Source organism: Ctenopharyngodon idella, chromosome 19 (assembly GCF_019924925.1).
Source record: "Ctenopharyngodon idella isolate HZGC_01 chromosome 19, HZGC01, whole genome shotgun sequence".
Taxonomy (NCBI): domain Eukaryota; kingdom Metazoa; phylum Chordata; class Actinopteri; order Cypriniformes; family Xenocyprididae; genus Ctenopharyngodon; species Ctenopharyngodon idella.
This window is the reverse complement of record NC_067238.1, coordinates 18,996,479-19,016,782: the sequence shown is the minus strand read 5'-3', so window position 1 is coordinate 19,016,782 and position 20,304 is coordinate 18,996,479. Positions and strand designations below refer to the sequence as shown.

Sequence of the window (20,304 nt, the reverse complement as noted above, 5' to 3'; positions counted from 1 at the left end):
GAGAGGTGAAACAGCGACCTCTAGCGGACAGAGCGAAGAATACATCTGTTCCTCAGGCATTTACCATAGTAACCACAGCAGACAACACGGGCTGAGATTTAACCCTCACGCGGTGTTCCGGTCATTTTGACCCGAGAGGGTTTTCTTATTCCCGAAAATGATCGTTAATTGGACTAAAACTTACTGACTTTGCTCACACAGGGTGTAGCTGCGAAAACAAAAATTATACTTTTTGTTCTTTTTTTTCCCCCCGCCTTTACTCTAACAAAAATAGGACACTACTGTATTAATCTGAAGGAATTTTCTGTACTTATCCGGTGTTTTACCTGTATTTTAAATTTTACACTGCATTGTGTTGTTTTAGATTTAATAGAAATGTCCGTAAAATTAATGGATAATGTCCTGGTATTGAGCTGCCAGTAGGTTATGCTGCCTTCACGTGCTCTCGGAATTATCGCAAATAGTATCCCAGGTAAAATTTGCACATGAACGCCCTCCCATTTCGTCATGACTTCATAATTGGGAATTATCAAATTTCTGATAGCACGTGAAGGAAGCATTAGTCTCAGCCTCAAACGTCATGCCCACAGACCTTCTGAAGCATATGGGACACTTATCTGGAAACACTTCAGGAGTTTCGAAGTCGTCATCTTGTTGGTTGGATTCTACAGGATATCCAGGAGACGTGTGTGTCGCGTTCTTTAACAGTCTGCCTGGAAACAAATGCAGTGACGTGAAGCCAAACCCCCTCATGGAAAAAGAATGCCGTCGTGTTTATAACTTTGACAATGAATGCTTACCAGGATCAACTAAACGCCAGGGTTGCCAGGTTTTCACAAACCCCCCTCCACCCAATTGCTACTCAAAACTAGCCCAAAACTAGCCCAATTGCTTTTCAGTGGGTGTCCCACAGTAAAAATCGCGTTCCAGGGGGTAAAATCCGTGTTTTTGGAGGGGCTTCTCAGGTAAAAGTCGCATTTCAGGGGCTAAATATCATGTTATTTGGGGTCACTTCAACCTGCGGACATGAAAAACAACCAGTGGCAACAGGGTAAAAGTAGCCCAATTCCACGGGAAAAACCACAGACTTGGCAACACTGCTAAACGCTGGATTTTCAAAAGATATGTGAAGTTTGCGGCTCCATCTTTTTTTCCTCTTTTTCTTTCACTTTGCACAGGTTCTGTATTTATTTTTGGAACTGATTGATCACACACTGCAAAAAATGATGTTCTTACTCAGTATTTCTGTGATGTTTTCCAGCACAAACGTGTAAACAGTTTGTACTATACATTTACTGGAGAAGCGAAATTAATTAATATAGGCTATTAAGTCTTGTTTACTAAAAATGGACAAAAATGAAGTGAGTTTATGCTTAAAACAAGAACAAATATCTGCTAATGGGGTCAGAAAAAAAAACTTGGTTTTTTTGAGTTAATATCTTCATTTTGCTTCTCAAGTCAATTGATGTATCTTGATTTAAGAATTTTTAGATATTTTTAATGGAAATCGACAAAGAAAATCTTTTTTTGTAGTGTGTGAACATGTGAATGTGTTGTTATTATATTGAAATATTACCTAGCTCAGGGGGACTCTGGGTCGGTTGTCAAAATTTGGGAATCCCTGAAATAAGTCATTAATCAACACCAGAATGTTACTGAAGTGCTTCAAAGTCTCTTAATATCTGAATTCACTTCTTTTGGTTGATCTGATCAGAAACGTGTGAGTTGAGATGCAGACAGCAGAGGGCAGCAGAGTGTCGCGAGACTCAACTGACTGAACCTGGTCAATCATTGATGAACATGAAACACAAACACCAGAGACTCAGTGAAAGTTCAGACAATACAGTTCCGCGCACTGCTTTATTAAAGTGCTTCTCATGCTGTAATTACATACTCTCATGAATCAATGGTTTTCATGATTTCGCTTCAGAAGCTCATCCGGTTGATCCGCGGGTTTGGCGTGACGTCTTAAAGCACCTGATGATGTCATGCAGGTGAACGTCTAAAACGTCTAGATTTTATCACTTTAATAAGAAAATCTTATTTTCCTAAATAATAACACTTTGGTAATTGATCAAGCAGACTTGCTGGAACATTATATCTCTAGAGAACCCTAACATGTCTTCTAAGTAAAGAGAAATTGCTGAATTTGTTAAGTTTCAGAGGGGGTGTACTCATTTATGCTGTGCACTGTTTGTAAAGTTTGTAAATAGGACGCATGTTAAAATGAACACGAGTCATGTGTCTGGCTATATCTTTAGACTTTTTATATTGACCGAGAGGAGTATTAATATGTACATATAAGCTTGTTTCAAGACTAAATGTATATGTATTCTGCGTCACAAAGCTTGGTTTAATAAAAAAGTCAAGAGTCGTCTTCAATGATAAATGAGTTGTTGCATGTTCTGATCAAATAAACAGCAGTAAAACTGAAATTATGTGTATGTGCAGTTTTTGTCAGAAAACCTGATCATTACCAATGCTAAACTTCATCACAGCTGTAAAAAATTCAGAGATGTTCTCACACTTTCATGGGAAAATGATTTGCGCAAAAGGATTTCATATCAATGACGTGCAAAGCACCATCAGTTTCCTGACTGACTGCATTATGTTTATGCAGCTAAAACCACAAAAATATGAGGTGAGGATGATAACAATCTGACTTGATGACACTAGAAGGGCAAGAGAACAATAATCCAGTCTGCATATAGAACAAGAGTTTGGACACAGAGTTGTGTCACGTGCTCTGATAGGAAGAGCCTGATCTTGGTAATGTTGTATAAGGCAGATTTGCAGGACCGGACTGTTCTATCAATGTGCTCTGTGAAGTTTAACTGATTAATAATCACAACTCCAATGTTCCTGGCTTTCCTAGAAGGAGTTATGGCAGACAAACCCAGTTGAATGGAGAGGTTGTGATGAAGCGTTGGGTTGGCAGAGACCACAAGCAGTTCTGTCTTTGAGAGGTTTAGTTGAAGGTGATGGTCCTTCATCCAGCCAGAAATGTCTGTCAGGGAGGCTGATGTGAGCAGCTACCATTGGATCATCTGGTTGAAATGAGAAGTAAAGCTGAGTGTCACAAGCCATGTTTACGAATGACAGATCCCAGTGTTGACGTGTAGATGGAGAAGAGAAGCGGTCCCAGCACTGAGCCCTGAGGCACGCCAGTAAAGAGATGTTGTGAGTAAGAAATCTCACCCCTCCTGAAGAACCTACTGAGAGGTAAGACTTGAACCACTGAAGAAGGTTCAGGAGGACTAAGAAGCAGGGAAAGATATTTATTACACATGTAAATATACAGACAATAGAATGAACAACTGTATACTGTAACATAAAATATTAATTTTCCCGAATTGAGTACTAGTATAGAATTTACTTTTTTTTATTCTTGCCTGAACTAATGGAGAAATTGCATTTGTTTTTCCATAGTATCTCACCAGAGAATCAAAACAAAGCCCTTCAAATGATGAAGCTGCATAAGCTTTGCTGAAGAAAGGAAGTGGAAGCTCTTTGTGGTTTAGTGTCTCTGCAGTGCATTGAAACCTTCAGTTTGATCAAAGCTGTTACGAATGAAAGACAATGGAGAAGATCTTGTTCTTTTGCGTTTTTTTGTACAGGATTCTTCAGATCACGTCTAGTGGTAAATTTATTCGACTTTACAATTTCACATCATTGACCTTTTTATCCTTAAACATAATTAATGTTTTTATCTAAATCGTTTCAAAGGATCAGTTTATGATTTTTTCCAGATGTTTCAGAACAAGATGCGACTCTGTTAAGATTCCAGCTGAATGGAGAAATCAGTCTGAAGTGCAACATGACCGGCAAATTCGAAATAATAGCCTGGTATCACCAGAATCCTGATTCTGGACAACTAAAGTTACTGATGTCTGTCATGGGCAACATATGGAAAAGCTATCAAATCGATCATCAGAGACTTAATGCAATGGACAAAGTCTCTCTAGTTATTAAAAATCTAACAGAGTCAGATTCAGGTCTTTATTTCTGTGGAACAAGATCAGGATATTCAGTGATGTACTTTGACAAACCCATCAGACTACAGCTCGAGGGTTAGTACTGCTGACAATTCACTTTCTCTCAAATCTTCATAATGTTTTTAATGCTGAGACTGATGAGAATTATTTTACTGCTTCTCAATTTATTTCAATCATCACTAGAATTTTTCACGGCGATGCCATTGAAGAATCATTTTTGTTTCCACAAAGAACCTTCTAGTGATCAGTTCTTAAAAGAAGCATGTTTTCTTAGTGTGAAGAACATTTATATCATCTATAGAACCATTTTCCACTATAAAGAACCTTTTTCCCAATGGAAAGATTCCATGGATGTTAAAGGTTCTAATTTTTATGTGGTGTTTGTGCTCCAGAAATGAATTATTCCTCAAATCATGTGTGTTGTTGAGAAGTTTGCTGCTATAATAATATTGAAACTCCTTGTGTTTGATGGTCATATATTTAAAATATTTTCAGACAAGCTGACAGACAGAGAGGACAAAGTTCATACTGTCACAGAACCGCCAGAAGATGTTGAGATCACAGGTGAGAGTGGAAATCAAGTTATAAGTTATGCCAATTTTAACAACCTAAAGAACATTTTGTCCAGTTGAAAGATTCTGTGGATGATAAAGGTTCATTATTGAACCATCAAAGTGAAATAAAAACCTTTATTTTAAGAGTGTAACTGTTCATAGTTACTGAGCAACATAACTACTATTCATATTATTACAGAATGTGCATCACAGATGTTCCTTTACCACCATTTTATCACAGTTTCAAACCCAGTCAGAATTAGTGTCTGATCTGTCTGTTTCTTTACTCTGTTGATGTAATTGGTTTATGAATGTTTTGTGTCTCTGTGTAGATGGGCTGACAATGCCAGAGCGTGTGCTGATATTCAGTGGTGTTGGACTGGCTGTGTTTGTGTTTTTTCTGGCTTCAGTCGTCACAGGAGGAATCATTTACTGTCACGGCTGGCAGAAAGGATGGGCCGCAGCCAAACTTGCTGGTCTGACTGATCAAAAATCAGCTAAATGACACATTTGTGTGCTTTATTTTACACTTTATCCCAATAATCAGCATTTTTGTATGTACAAACATCTAAACATTCTTAAATCATGGTACATTTACTGGAGAAGCAAAATGACATGCCTGGAGTTGTGTTTCCTGACATTTATATATGCCTGATTTCGATGCTGAGGAAATACATAAAGCAAATTTGCCTGTGAACACATCATAAATACAATATAAATGGGTATAAATCTGGGTTATATCAATATGCATCGATCAGGCATAACATTATGAGCACTGACAAGTGAAGTGAATAACATTGATTATGCCCATGCTGACCCCTGTCTACCGCCGAAAGAGCCAACAGTGGACACGTGAGCATCAGAACTGGACCACGGAGCAATGGAAGAAGGTGACCTGGTCTGATGAATCACGTTTTCTTTTACATCACATGGATGGCCGGGTGCGTGTGCGTTGTTTACCTGGAGAACACGTCACCAGGATGCACTATGGGAAGAAGTCAAGCCGGCAGAGGCAGTGTGATGCTTTGGGCAATGTTCTGCTGGGAAACCTTGGGTCCTGCCATCCATGTGGATGTTACTTTGACACGTACCACCTACCTAAGCATTGTTGCAGACCATGTACACCCTTTCATGGAAACAGTATTCCCTGGTGGCTGTGGCCTCTTTCAGCAGGATAATGCTCCTGCCACAAAGCAAAAATGGTTCAGGAATGGTTTGAGGAGCACAACAACGAGTTTGAGGTGTTGACTTGACCTCCAAATTCCCCAGATCTCAATCCAGTCGAGCATCTGTGGGATGTGCTGAACAAACAAGTCTGATCCATGGAGGCTCCACCTCACAACTTACAGGACTTAAAGGTGCCCTAGAATGTCGATTTCACAAGATGTAATATAAGTCTCTGGTGTCCCCAGAATGTGTCTGTGAAGTTTCAGCTCAAAATACCCCATAGATTTTTTATTATACCATGTTCATGTTAAAAGAGTATAAAATATGCCTTACTCATCGACAATAAAGGCCAGTGTCATGTATATCTGTGGTTTTGTGGGGTATTTTACAAAGGTTTAGAGGAAATTAAAAGTTAATATTTCTCATATTATAAAAGTTAACATTACTCATAAATACTGGTTTTTAAATGTTTTTCCCCAATTATTTCATACAGTATATGTAATTGATTTCACTGCTTTAAATTTCACTCAATATTTTTAAGTGTAAAAATGAGTAAATCATAGTAAAAGTTTTTAGTGTAGTATAGTTTTTTTTGTCAGTGTTTATTTAAAAACATCCAATTATGCAGAATTTAAGATGGTAAATATTAAATTGATGAGTTGTCAATACAATATATAGGGTATGATTTTACCTCAAAATTCAACATACTGACAAATTGATCCAGTTGTTTCTGTGAATTGCAGCGATCCATTGCTTCTCTTTTCTGTAGCTTTCGGCAGTCTGTAAAGATGTACCTCAGATTTCTTGTTAAATCTGTTTGCACAGTCAATCGCAAAGCTCTTGCCATTTTGGATGTGTTTTGTGTGTTTTTCATGGCATTCACACTGATAACCAATGCTGCCACTCTTGGTAACACTGGTTATTTGCCACTCAATGGGTGTAACCACAGTATTTTCGTCACAATCACAGTGTTTTTTTCCATATCGTACGATATCAATAATTTAGTCATTAAAGGGATAGTTCACCCAAAAATGAAAATTATCCCATGATTTACTCACCCTCAAGCCATCCTTGGTGTATATGACATTCTTCTTTCAGACGAATACAATCGGATTTATATTAAATAATGTCCAGGCTAATCCATATTTTATAATGGGAGTGGATGGTGCCCCAAATTCTTAAGACAGAAAAAATGCAGCCATCCATTATAAAAGAAGTTCACACGGCTCCGGGGAGTTAATAAAGGTCTTCTGAAGCAAAGCGATGCATTTGTATAAGAGAAATATCCATATTTAAAACTTTATAACCTGTAATAGCTTCCGCTAGCTGTCATACGCGCGTTCACAAAAGAGTGGCGTCCCAGCTTATGACGTAAGACGCAGGCGCAGCGTGAGCTCCGGTGAGAATATGCTAGTCTTCCGAGAACCAAGTTGTGTACAGCAAAGGAAATCCACGCAAATTGTTTGAGCTATACTCTACATTTTATTAGAGTTAAAATGCTGATTTCTTGTGAATACAAAACAAAGCTAAAGTCTTGTGATTACGTGCGCCGACATCAAAAGATGATGCACCATTTCACAAATTCCCTGTAACGGATCCTGAACGATTGAAGCTATGGCTGCTCGCTATTCGCTAGGATGAAAATACACCCGTGGAAAAATTATATAAATGCGTGCTGTGCATACTGTAATATGATTGCTATATAAAGTTAAGTAATCGCTCATGTAATTGTTGTAAAGTTTTTTTTTAATTATTATTATTTTTTTAATCTCTACACGCAATTTAACATTTAAAACTAGCACAGCTCGGTATTCCACCAACCTGACTGTAAAACAAATATTTACACACACACACAAAAATACTTACTCACAGACTGTGTACCACCAGGTCCTTCAGGCCTTGGTCGACGCCTCCAGTTTATACGAGGTAAGGAGAATACTACTTAGAGTACACTTTGGCGCAACAAATGCAGAAAGCCTTCATATTGTGTTACACAGCAGCGCTCAGTCCTCAAAAACTTTTGAAGCCTCGTTTACACTGCACGCGTCTGCGACGCGGCTACCGGAGCTGATACGCGGCCACTCTAATCAATGCTCGTGTTTACACCAGCCGCGCCGCGGTGCGATTTTAAGCCCCGGGTATACTTCGGCCGTCCGCGTTCGTGCACGAAAATTACTTCATGCGGAGGGCTCGCGGCCGGCCGCACACCCCGTCCGCGTGCAGCCCAAATTTCGAGACCGCGCGGACGGTGCGCGTGCAACAACGCAAGCGCAAGCAGGACAGAAGAGTCCACTAGGTGGCAATACGCACAGTACTGAGCACAATGTGTAGTCGTTGAAGAAGAGACTGTAAATCGCGATTCAAAAACAAGACGAGTAAACTCAGAAGCATGCCTTCTCCATCGTTTTTGTTTCTTGTTCTTTTGGTCTATCTTCTGAACTATGTTGCAATGGTGGATGCACTATTTTTCTTCTCCGATCCTGCCCAGCTAATGTCCCGTTGATGACACGATGTCTGGTAAAGAGTATAGAAAAAATTGTACTGCGCATGTGTCGAACTCGGTCATCTGCGCGCATCTGTGGTTTAGTATATTTTGAAGGATGCGCGGACGCGACTGCGCGCGAGACGCGTCCGGGCGCGGAAATTGAAGTATACCCTGGGCTTTAGAAGCGTCCCAGAAGCGGCTCGCCGCTGCGCTTCGCTAAAGATAGGCGCATCGCCTATTTTTGACAGTCCAAGACATGCAGCTCAAATACAAAATAAAGTCAAAATAATCACCCTGTGTAAACTCCCGCTCATATTTCACATCACTAGGAGGCCAGTAATTGAAGACAAGAGAATAGAAGTTGAAAAACTTGAAATTTTTTTGTTCTTGTCATCCATAACTGGACTTTTAAGTGTATTAACTTCGTCTGTAGGCTACAGCAAAATAAAGTATGGTATAGCAATAAACACAATTAAACCGGACAAAATATAACCATTTAGCCATTAAAAACACGAAAAAATCAAGGGAAAAAACGTCAGACAGGCAAATCTCGTGGTCTCGCAAATCCAGCCGCTTCACTTCTGAAATGCTTCTGGTGTGAGTTGTCACCGCGTAGAGGACGGAACAAAACCTTGCCGGAGCCGTAACGCGCCGCAAACGTGTGCAGTGTAAACGAGGCTTAAAGGTGGCATTCCAATCGCCCATTCGTGGCAGCAAACACTCTCAACCTCTGTTAGTATAGCTTCGCATATCCCGCATGAGCACCACCACGGCGGCGCGTTACGGCTGCGACACGGCTACCGGAGCTGATCCGTGGCCACTCTAGTCAGTGCTTGTGTTTACACCAGCTGCGGCACGTTTCAGAAGCGGCTCGCTTCGCTAAAGATAGACGGCAATTCTATTTTTGACAGATGCCGCAGACACGTGCAGTGTAAATAAGGGGTGAGGGATCATGAACCCTTCGTCTCCTCAGTTCTGTTGTTTGTGCCACTGTTCCGGCAGCCTCCTCCATCTCCCGGAGTTCCTGGTCCGTATTCCAGTTCAAACAAATATGGCTGGGGAAAAAACTCAGTCTCCTCTTGGCTTATATCGAAATCCTCCGACATTTTTCTTTGCAAATCCTAGTTTTGTACTTTTAATTCGTGACTGGTATTTTGTTTTGCTCTCTCCTCTGCACTTCCGCATTCGTCACCGGAGCTCACGCTGCGCCTGCGTCTTACGTCATAAGCTGGGACGCCACTCTCTCGTGAACGCGTATAACGGTTAGCGGAAGCTAGAGATTACAAGTTATAAAGTTTTAAATATGGATAATTTTCTTATACAAATGCATTGCTTTGCTTCAGAAGGCCTTTATTAACCCCCTGGAGCCGTGTGGACTTCTTTTATAATGGATGGGTGCAATTATTTGGACTTCAAATTTTGGGGCACCATCCACTCCCATTATAAAGCATGGATTACCCTGGACATTATTTAATATAACTCTGAATGTGTTCGTCTGAGAGAAGAATGTCATATACACCTAGGATGGCTTGAGGGTGAGTAAATCATGAGATAATTTTCATTTTTGGGTGAACTATCCCTTTAATGGGGAAAGAAATGTTTTCCACATATTTGTTAGACCTTGAGAATGAATGTAAACTTTGTTCACAATTAAACTCCACAGAGCAGCTACCTTTTAATTTAGGGCTCCATGAAATCCGTATTATTTGCACATAAATTCTCTGTTTTCCATTTTATTTTTTGGGGATTCTGTGTTTTATGATTTAATATAAATTTACATAAACTAACAATTTAATCAAGTTTTTAAAATGTAATCAAATGAAAATATAACAGTTAATATATAATAATAAAATATAGTAGGCCTATCGAGTTCGACTGGTAACCCAAAGGTTGCTGGTTCGATTCCAGCACCAACAGGAAATGACTGAGGTGCCCTTGAGCAAGACACCTAACCCCGTCGCTGCTTTGGGTGTGTATCACGGTTTGCAGTGTGTGTGTGTTCACTACTCCTAATGTGCGAGTACTAAGTTGGATGGGTAAATGTGGAGGATAAATTCAGAGTATGGGTTACTATACTTGGCCTTCACGTCACTTTTACATTCACTTTCAATTTAACAGAGATGTTAGAGCTGTTCCTATGCTTTCAAGGGAAAAATTGGGTTCACATCAATGACGTGCAAAGCACTATCAATTTCCTGACTGACTGCATTATGTTTATGCAGCTAAAACCACAAAAATATGAGGTGAGGATGATAACAATCTGACTTGATGACACTAGAAGGGCAAGAGAATAATAATCCAGTCTGCATATAGAACAAGAGTTTGGACACAGAGTTGTGTCCGTGCTCTGATAGGAAGAGCCTGATCTTGGTAATGTTGTATAAGGCAGATTTGCAGGACCGGACTGTTCTATCAATGTGCTCTGTGAAGTTTAACTGATTAATAATCACAACTCCAAGGTTCCTGGCTTTCCTGGAAGGAGTTATGGCAGACAAACCCAGTTGAATGGAGAGGTTGTGATGAAGCGTTGGGTTGGCAGAGACCACAAGCAGTTCTGTCTTTGAGAGGTTTAGTTGAAGGTGATGGTCCTTCATCCAGCCAGAAATGTCTGTCAGGGAGGCTGATGTGAGCAGCTACCATTGGATCATCTGGTTGGAATGAGAATTAGAGTTGAGTGTCATCAGTATAGCAGTGATAAGAAAAGCCATGTTTCTGAATGACAGATCCCAGTGTTGACTTTTAGATGAGGAAGAGAAGCGGTCCCAGCACTGAGCCCTGAGGCACCCCAGTAGAGAGATGATGTGACTTAGAAATCTCACCCCTCCAAGACACCCTGAAGGACCTACTGAGAGGTAAGACTTGAACCACTGAAGGAGGTTCAGGAGGACTACGAAGCAGGGAAAGATATTTATTAAGTTACACATGTATATATATAGACAATAGAATGAACAACTGTATACTGTAAAATATTAATTTTCCCGAATTGAGTACTAGTATAGAATTTACTTTTTTTTCAAATTCTTGCCTGAACTAATGTAGAAATTATGATCAAAATGATGAAGCTGCATAAGCTTTGCTGAAGAAAGGAAGTGGAAGCTCTTTGTGGTTTAGTGTCTCTGCAGTGCATTGAAACCTGCAGTTTGATCAAAGCTGTTACGAATGAAAGACAATGGAGAAGATCTTGTTCTTTTGCATTTTTTTGTACAGGATTCTTCAGATCACGTCTAGTGGTAAATTTATTTACGACTTTACAATTTCACATCATTGACCTTTTTAATCTTAAACATACCAATGTTTTTATTTAAATCATTTCAAAGGATCAGTTTATGATTTTTTTTTCCAGATGTTTCAGAACATAATGTGACTCTGTTAAGATTCCAGCTGAACGGAACAATCAGTCTGAAGTGCAACGTGACCGAGAATCATGAAATAACCTGGTATCACCAGAATCCTGATTCTGGACAAATAACGCTACTGATGTCTCCCAAGGACTACAGAAATCAGCATATGGGGAGCAACACAGTCTCTCTAGTTATTAATAAACTAAATGAGTCAAATTCGGGTCTTTATTTCTGTGGAAGAACATATTCAGGACATTCAGGATATTCAGCGATGTACTTTGACAAACCCATCAGACTACAGCTCGAGGGTTAGTACTGCTGACTTTTCAATTTGTCTCAAATCTTCATGTTTTTAATGCCGAGACTGATGAGAATTATTTTACTGCTTCTCAATTTATTTCAGTCATCACTACTACACTTTTTTTTCACAGCAATGCAAGAACCATTTTTGTTTCTGCAAAGAACCTTCTAGTGATCAGTTCTTAAAAGAAGCATGTTTTCTTAGTGTGAAGAACATTTATATCATCTATAGAACCATTTTCCACTATAAAGAACCTTTTGTGCAATGAAGATGTTAAAGGTTCTTATTTTGTGTTTGTGCTCCAGAAATGAATTATTCCTCAAATCATGTGTGTTGTTGAGAAGTTTGCTGCTATAATAATATTGAAACTCTTTGTGTTTGATGATCATATATTTAAAATATTTTCAGACAAGCTGACAGACAGAGAGGACAAAGTTCATAATGTCACAGAACCGCCAGAAGATGTTGAGATCACAGGTGAGAGTGGAAATCAAGTTAGAAGTTATGCCAATTTTAACAACCTAAAGAACCTTTTGTCCAGTTGAAAGATTCTGTGGATGATAAAGGTTCATCATTGAACCTTCAAAGTGAAATAAAAACTTTTATTTTAAGTGCAACTGTTCATAGTTACTGAGCAACATAACTACTACTCACATTATTACAGAATGTGCATTTTACTGCCATTTTATCACAGTTTCAAACCCAGTCAGAATTAGTGTCTAGTTTCTTTACTCTGTTGATGTAATTGGTTTATGAATGTTTTGTGTCTGTGTGTAGATGAGGTGATGATGACGGAGCGTGAGCTGATATTCAGTGGTGTTGGACTGGCTGTGTTTGTGTTTTTTCTGGCTTCAGTCGTCACAGGAGGAATCATTTACTGTCACGGCTGGCAGAAAGGATGGGCCGCAGCCAAACGTGCTGGTCTGACTGATCAAAAATCAGCTAAATGACACATTTGTGTGCTTTATTTTATGCTTTATCCCAATAATCAGCATTTTTGTATGTACAAACATCTAAACATTCTTAAATCATGGTACATTTACTGGAGAAAATTACTTCATTTATTAAAGGGTTAGTTCACCCAAAAATGAAAATTCTGTCATTAATTACTCACTCTCATGTCGTTCCACACCTGTAAGACCTTCGTTCATCTTCAGAACACAAATTAAGATATTTTTGATGAAATCCGAGAGTTATCTGAACCACACATAGGCAGCAATGTCACTGCACTTTTTAAGGTCCAGAAATGTACTAAATTCATCATTAAAACAGTCATGTGACTGCAGCGCTTCAACCTTAATGTTATGAAGAGACGAGAATACTTTTTATGCACAAAAACAAAACAAAAATAGTGACTTTATTCAACAGTTTCATCTCTTCCCTGTCATTCTCCTACACTGTTTACGTCGTATAGACTCAGTGCAGAGCTTCCAGGTTCTACGTCAGAACGCTGACTCAGTATAGAGGACGTCACTTTCCCGCCGGAACACGACCCCTCAGCCGGAATGAGTGGCAAAAGAGCTGCTGCATGACAAGATTTAATAGGGAAAACTGTGAAAATGCAAGTAAAACAAACAATTATCAGTTTAAACTAAAGGTTGGACTCGATATACTGTTCCTTACAACTTACCAAAGATCCAGTGATCCATGGATATTGACCTGCAGCCAGGAATCGTGTTTCCTGACATTTATGTGTGCCTGATTTCGATGCCGGGAAAATACATAAAGCAAATCTGCCTGTGAACGCTTTTTATAAATACAATATAGGTAGGTATAAATCCGGTTGATCACTTAAATCAATGTTATATATGCCATTCTACAGAACTGGCTCAAAGTCAGAGTTGGAAACGTCTTGAAAAATATGTATTTTTCCACAAATTTTGCAAATTGTATAAAATCAAAGGTACACTTTTCTAGTAATTGTGCAGTTAATTCTCATATTTAACTTTTCATATATAAACTTTTGGAATATTTTTCCTCTCCCCAAATTTGTCACTACCGAAACACAATAATAAATATTTTAATAAGAAGAGTCACATTGACCTATTAAGATTTTGTTTACATCCACCTTGAAAATATATTTTTTGCTATTTTTTTTTTTTTTAAGTTTTCACAGGTAAATTAATAACATTTAACAATTTTAACAATATTTCAAGTGTAATTTATGAGATTTGTTGTATTTTGAATCCAATCTTTCTTTGTAAAAGTCATAAAGTTTATCAAACTGATTTCAAAGTGAAGGATTCATTAGTTTGAAAAAACATTGAACCAAACACTATCATAACATCTTAGTTGATCATTCAATATACTTTATTTTTGACAGAACATCCCATGTTTCAGTCGTGACTGCACATTTTCGGTAGTGACAGTAATGTGTTGGTAGTGACCACATCACATTACACAATTTTAACTCACAAAACATTTTAAAATACTAATGACTGCAAAACTGTAGTAAAATTTCCCCCAAATAAATGATTATGTGTTCCAATGATGTTTCGGTAGTGACAATTTTCAATACTTTTGAGCCGCTCAAAGATGCTAATCAGCACATGGATAGTTAGCACACTTATGAACAGTAGTACACACATAAAAACTAAATATTATGGAATAACACCCAACAAAGTTTGCTTAATTGCAGAAAAAGGTGTTTCTTAGTGACGTTCCTTAAAGTTCCACACAGATTTTCAGACTTCTGAACACATTTAACTCAGAATGATGGACCTATCTACTGTGAAAGAGAGGCTATGAGAGGGAGGAACACAGGAATATTTCCTGATCAGAAATGTAGAAGTGTGTTAAAATCAGTCTCAGACAATGGACTCAAACACACACTGTTTCAGTAGTGATATGAAAATGCGGGACGCATTTTTTTTTTTTATATAAAGTTTCATGATTTAAAAATAAAATATAAAATAAATATATATTTTTTAACCTCACTTTAAAAAAAAAAATCTATATATTTTTAAAAACAACAATGGAAAAGAATTGCAAAAATTATTTCAGTATCATTTTCACAAGTTGAAATTTATGGGTTCGGGACAGCCACCTCCCAACTGAAAGTACTCAATAAATGAAGATTTTATTTATATTAAGCTTAATGATATTTTAAATATTATTGTGGGATTCAATAGATAATAAATGATCTTAGTAAACATCTAAAATGTATTGTTGTGGGACAGCAGTTTACACCAACTCTGTAGAATGGCCCACATCATATTGTCCAGCCCTAAAACTATACTCTCTAAAAAATAATTCAGTGGCCTATATCACAGTAATAATCAACTTTAATAACTTAATAAAATTGCTTGATATCATTTACTTGATAGTTTGGGTTGAACATACCAAAATAATTAACTAAAAATTCAACAGTTAATGTCTGAAAATTACATTTTTTTTCACTAAAAGAATTTAGTATTTGACTAATAAATTCCTTTTTAAAAAAATATACTTAATATATTTGTAAAATTTCTATCAAAATATTTGAGAATGGAGAATTAAACTGATCTGTTTCAAGAACCACAAATATTACTTAATTCAAATCAATATTATTAACAATCTTTAACACACAACGCAGCCCAGAGCAGTTCTCTCTTCTCAGCATTACAGAATTGGTGCATCTCCGCTGTGAAATTCAGGATTGTGTATGATTTATTTTATCTATAAATCATTATCGTGCTTTAAATCATTTTATTTAATGCAAAACAACATATAGGGACGCAATGTGAGTCACCTAAATGAGTGTCGTGTCTGTCTTTTTGCATGATTGAAACGCCTGATGCCTGTTGCATAAAAGGTTTATTTTTAAAGATAATGAATAGAATTAATTTAAATGATAAAATGTTCTCCAAACTGTGCACTGTGTGTTTATTGGCAGGTTATGCAGAAATGTTCAGTTATGAATGAAACGCTCCGGCGGTCTGAAGTTAGAATCCATCTCAGGCACGAGAACCAGCGCTGATACGGTGGAAACAGACCGGTTGATTACACTTGAATTACTTTTAAATGTATAATTTTTACTACTCAAATGTTTGTTACATGAGTTTAAATGTAGGCAATATTGTATACATGTTAAAAGAGTATAAAATATGCCTTACTCATTGACAATAAAGGTCAGTGTCATGTATATCTGTGGTTTTGTGGAGTATTTTACAAAAGGTTAGAGGAAATTAAAAGTTAATATTACTCATAAATACTGTTTTTTAAATGTTTTCCCCCAATTATTTCATTTGGTATATATGTAATTGATTTCACTGCTTTCAAATTTACTCAATATTTTTAAGTGTAAAAAAGTTTTCAATACAATATATAGGGTATGATTTTACCTCAAAATTCAACACATTGACAGTCTGTAAAAATGTACCTCAAATTTCTTGTCAAATCTATCTGTACAGTCAGTCGCAAAGCTCTTTCCTGTTTCAGATGTGTTTTTCACGACATTCACGCTGATAACTAATGCTGCCACTCAGTGAGTGTAACCGCAGTATTTTCTTCACAATCACAGTGTTCTTTTCCATATCACACGATATCAATAATTTAGTCAATAATGGGGAAAGAAACGTTTTCCACATATTTGTTAGACCTTGAGAATGAATGTAAACTTGTTTGTTCACAATTAAACTCCACAGAGCACACTGTAAAAAAGAATTGTTGGTTTAACTTAAAAAAGTAAGTTACCTTGTTGACTTAAAATTTTGAGTTCATTGAAATCAAAAATTTGAGTAAATACAATGAAGGCGATTGATTTAATCAACAGAAACTCAAAATATTATGTAATCTGAACTACATAAATTACTTAAGTTGATTTGACAAAAGAAAAAATGTTGTAATAAATCAGGAAAGGGCTCCATGAAATCCATTTTATTTGTACATAAATTCTCTGTTTTCCATTTTATTTTTTTGTGATTTTTGTGATTTAATATAAATTTACATAAACTAACAATTTAATCAAGTTTTAAAAATGTAATCAAATGAAAATATAACAGTTAATATATAATAATAAAATATAGTAGGCCTGTCGAGTCCGACTAGTAACCCAAAGGTTGCTGGATGAGTAAATGCAGAAGATAAATTCCGAGTATGGGTTACTATATTTGGCCTTCACGTCACTTTCACTTTAACAGAGATGATGTTAGAGCTGTTCCTACGCTTTCAGGTGAAAATGGGTTCACATCAATGACGTGCAAAGTTCCTGACTGACTGCATTATGGTGATGTAAGTTAAAACCACAAAAATATGGGGTGAGGATGATAATCTTGATGACACTAGAAGGGCAAGAGAATAATAATCCAGTCTGCATATAGAACAAGAGTTTGGACACAGAGTTGTGTCCGTGCTCTGATAGGAAGAGCCTGATCTTGGTAATGTTGTATAAGGCAGAGTCAAGAGTCGTCTTCAATGATAAATGAGTTGTTGCATGTTCTGATCAAATAAACAGCAGTAAAACTGAAATTATGTGTATGTGCAGTTTTTGTCAGAAAACCTGATCATTACCAATGCTAAACTTCATCACAGCTGTAAAAAATTCAGAGATGTTCTCACACTTTCATGGGAAAATGATTTGCGCAAAAGGATTTCATATCAATGACGTGCAAAGCACCATCAGTTTCCTGACTGACTGCATTATGTTTATGCAGCTAAAACCACAAAAATATGAGGTGAGGATGATAACAATCTGACTTGATGACACTAGAAGGGCAAGAGAATAATAATCCAGTCTGCATATAGAACAAGAGTTTGGACACAGAGTTGTGTCACATGCTCTGATAGGAAGAGCCTGATCTTGGTAATGTTGTATAAGGCAGATTTGCAGGACCGGACTGTTCTATCAATGTGCTCTGTGAAGTTTAACTGATTAATAATCACAACTCCAAGGTTCCTGGCTTTCCTGGAAGGAGTTATGGCAGACAAACCCAGTTGAATGGAGAGGTTGTGATGAAGCGTTGGGTTGGCAGAGACCACAAGCAGTTCTGTCTTTGAGAGGTTTAGTTGAAGGTGATGGTCCTTCATCCAGCCAGAAATGTCTGTCAGGGAGGCTGATGTGAGCAGCTACCATTGGATCATCTGGTTGGAATGAGAATTAGAGTTGAGTGTCATCAGTATAGCAGTGATAAGAAAAGCCATGTTTCTGAATGACAGATCCCAGTGTTGACTTTTAGATGAGAAAGAGAAGCGGTCCCAGCACTGAGCCCTGAGGCACCCCAGTAAAGAGATGTTGTGAGTGAGAAATCTCACCCCTCCTGAAGAACCTACTGAGAGGTAAGACTTGAACCAGTGAAGGAGGTTCAGGAGGACTAAGAAGAGAGGAAAAAGTTTTGAAAAACTGCAATTTTAGGCTTTTAACACCATCTAAAATGAAAGATGCTCAAAACTTTTAAAGCAGGGAAAGATATAAAGTTACACACGTAAATATACAGACAATAGAATGAACAACTGTATAATGTAATATAAAATATTAATATCCCCAAATTGAGTACTAGTATAGAATTTACTCTTTTTATTCTTGCATGAACTAAATTATTTAATGTAGAAATTACATTACTTCACCACAGGATCAAAACAAAGCCCTTCAAATGATGAAGCTGCATAAGCTTTGCTGAAGAAAGGAAGTGGAAGCTCTTTGTGGTTTAGTGTCTCTGCAGTGCATTGAAACCTTCAGTTTGATCAAAGCTGTTACGAATGAAAGACAATGGAGAAGATCTTGTTCTTTTGCGTTTTTTTGTACAGGATTCTTCAGATCACTTCTAGCGGTAAATTTATTCTACTCTACAATTTCACATCATTGACCTTTTTATCCTTAAACATAATCTTTTTTTTTTTTTATCTAAATCTTTTAAAATGATCAGTTTATGATTTTTTTTTTTTTCCCCCAGATGTTTCAGAACATAATGTGACTCTGTTAAGATTCCAGCTGAACGGAAACATCAGTATGAAGTGCAACGTGACCAGCAGACATGAAATAGCCTGGTATCGCCAGAATCCTGATTCTGGACGACTAAAGCTACTGTTGTTGTCGATCTTCAAAAACCTATGGTCAATACATCCAGACACTCCTATCAGAGTTAAATCAGAGAGGGGGAGCAACACTGCATCTCTAGTTATTGAAAATCTAACAGAGTCAGATTCGGGTCTTTATTTCTGTGGAACAAGATCAAGGGATCAAGATATGCACTTTCACAAACCCATCAGACTACAGCTCGAGGGTTAGTACTGCTGACTTTTCAATTCTCTCAAAGCTTTATTTTTAATGCTGAGACTGCTGAGAATTATTTTACTGTTTCTCAATTTATTTCATTCATCACTAGTACTACACTTTTTTTTTTTTTTTTTCACGGCAATGCCATAGAAGAACCATTTTCGTTTTCCACAAAGAACCTTCTAGTGATCAGTTCTTAAAAGAAGCATGTTTTCTTAGTGTGAAGAACATTTATATCATCTATAGAACCATTTTCCACTATAAAGAACCTTTTTCCCAATGGAAAGATTCCATGGATGTTAAAGGTTCTTATTTTTGCGTTTGTGCTCCAGAAATGAATTATTCCTCAAATCATGTGTGTTGTTGAGAAGTTTGCTGCTATAATAATATTGAAACTCTTTGTGTTTGATGATCATATATTTAAAATATTTTTGACAGACAGAGTTCATAATGTCACAGAACCGCCAGAAGATGTTGAGATCACAGGTAAGAGTGAAAATCAAGTTATAAGTTATGCAAATTTTAACAATCTAAAGAACTTTTTTCCACTATAAAGAACATTTTGTCCAAAGGACATATTTCTGTGGATGATAAAGGTTCATCATTGAACCATCAAAGTAAAATAACTTTTATTTTAAGAGTGTAACTGTTCATAGTTACTGAGCAACGTAACTACTAGTCATATTATTACAGAATGTGCATTTTACTGCCATTTTATCACAGTTTCAAACCCAGTCAGAATTACTGTCTGATCTGTCTGTGTTTCTTTATTCGGTTGTTGTAATTAGTTTATGAATGTTTTGTGTCTGTGTAGATGTATTGACGATGCCAGAGCGTGTGCTGATATTCAGTGGTGTTGGACTGGTTGTGTTTGTGTTTTTTCTGGCTTCAGTCGTCACAGGAGGAAACATTCACCATCACGGCTGGCAGAAAGGATGGGCCGCAGCCAAACGTGCTGGTCTGACTGATCAAAATTCACCTAAATGACACATTTGTGTGCTTTATTTTCACTCTATCCCAATAATCAGCATTTTTGTATGTTACCACCAATGTGGCTCACCAGTGTGACTCAGATGTGGTTCCGGTGGCAAGATCTTCTGTTGTGGCAAAACTCTAGAGCAGTACTAATATGTGCGTATAAGCGGAGTTCTGGAGAAAGTATAAATATCATCTGTTTTATGGCATATAAAACTTGTTCAAATAAAATGTCTTCAATGTAAATGTGTTGTTGAGAGTTCTGATTAAATAAACAGCAGTAAAACTAAGAAA

General features: G+C 37.3%; 3 protein-coding genes across 6 annotated transcripts; all 3 read left to right on the top strand.

Annotated features, from left to right (window-relative positions):
* The first annotated feature begins 2,759 nt into the window (after nucleotides 1-2,759).
* LOC127501514 (uncharacterized) lies at nucleotides 2,760-6,387 on the top strand. 2 transcript variants are annotated; one of them, XM_051873514.1, is made up of 5 exons: nucleotides 2,760-3,222; nucleotides 3,430-3,640; nucleotides 3,750-4,070; nucleotides 4,491-4,559; nucleotides 4,882-6,387. In XM_051873514.1, exons 2-5 carry the CDS (start codon nucleotides 3,580-3,582, stop codon nucleotides 5,052-5,054), a joined length of 624 nt encoding a protein of 207 aa, XP_051729474.1. In that variant the 5' UTR covers nucleotides 2,760-3,222; nucleotides 3,430-3,579; the 3' UTR covers nucleotides 5,055-6,387. The 2 variants fall into 2 exon arrangements, with proteins under 2 accessions (XP_051729474.1, XP_051729475.1); XM_051873515.1 differs by lacking the exon at nucleotides 2,760-3,222 and having other exon boundaries at nucleotides 3,423-3,640.
* Nucleotides 6,388-10,505: 4,118 nt separating this feature from the next.
* On the top strand, nucleotides 10,506-15,966 carry LOC127501516 (uncharacterized). Its single transcript, XM_051873519.1, has 4 exons — nucleotides 10,506-11,431; nucleotides 11,545-11,850; nucleotides 12,252-12,320; nucleotides 12,621-15,966. The coding sequence occupies exons 1-4, from the start codon at nucleotides 11,371-11,373 to the stop codon at nucleotides 12,791-12,793; spliced, it is 609 nt and encodes a 202-aa protein (XP_051729479.1). The 5' UTR covers nucleotides 10,506-11,370; the 3' UTR covers nucleotides 12,794-15,966.
* A 2,451-nt stretch (nucleotides 15,967-18,417) lies between these two features.
* Nucleotides 18,418-20,304, top strand: LOC127501515 (uncharacterized). 3 transcript variants are annotated; one of them, XM_051873518.1, is made up of 4 exons: nucleotides 18,418-18,589; nucleotides 18,713-19,042; nucleotides 19,478-19,521; nucleotides 19,928-20,304. In XM_051873518.1, the coding sequence occupies exons 1-4, from the start codon at nucleotides 18,529-18,531 to the stop codon at nucleotides 19,997-19,999; spliced, it is 507 nt and encodes a 168-aa protein (XP_051729478.1). In that variant the 5' UTR covers nucleotides 18,418-18,528; the 3' UTR covers nucleotides 20,000-20,304. The 3 variants fall into 3 exon arrangements, with proteins under 3 accessions (XP_051729478.1, XP_051729477.1, XP_051729476.1); XM_051873517.1 differs by having other exon boundaries at nucleotides 18,422-18,589; nucleotides 19,474-19,521; XM_051873516.1 differs by having other exon boundaries at nucleotides 18,432-18,589; nucleotides 19,474-19,521; nucleotides 19,850-20,304.

What these genes read in the sequence shown, in the direction of transcription:
- LOC127501514 (XM_051873514.1), top strand. Translation starts at nt 3,580, where the DNA reads ATGGAGAAGATCTTGTTCTTTTGCGTTTTTTTGTACAGGATTCTTCAG. An exon ending in TCTTCAGATCACGTCTAGTG is followed by an intron (nt 3,641 to 3,749) that starts GTAAATTTATTC and finishes GATTTTTTCCAG; the next exon opens with ATGTTTCAGAACAAGATGCG. An exon ending in AGAAGATGTTGAGATCACAG is followed by an intron (nt 4,560 to 4,881) that starts GTGAGAGTGGAA and finishes GTCTCTGTGTAG; the next exon opens with ATGGGCTGACAATGCCAGAG.
- LOC127501516 (XM_051873519.1), top strand. Translation starts at nt 11,371, where the DNA reads ATGGAGAAGATCTTGTTCTTTTGCATTTTTTTGTACAGGATTCTTCAG. An exon ending in TCTTCAGATCACGTCTAGTG is followed by an intron (nt 11,432 to 11,544) that starts GTAAATTTATTT and finishes TTTTTTTTCCAG; the next exon opens with ATGTTTCAGAACATAATGTG. An exon ending in AGAAGATGTTGAGATCACAG is followed by an intron (nt 12,321 to 12,620) that starts GTGAGAGTGGAA and finishes GTCTGTGTGTAG; the next exon opens with ATGAGGTGATGATGACGGAG.
- LOC127501515 (XM_051873516.1), top strand. Translation starts at nt 18,529, where the DNA reads ATGGAGAAGATCTTGTTCTTTTGCGTTTTTTTGTACAGGATTCTTCAG. An exon ending in TCTTCAGATCACTTCTAGCG is followed by an intron (nt 18,590 to 18,712) that starts GTAAATTTATTC and finishes TTTTTCCCCCAG; the next exon opens with ATGTTTCAGAACATAATGTG. An exon ending in CATCAGACTACAGCTCGAGG is followed by an intron (nt 19,043 to 19,473) that starts GTTAGTACTGCT and finishes TATTTTTGACAG; the next exon opens with ACAGAGTTCATAATGTCACA.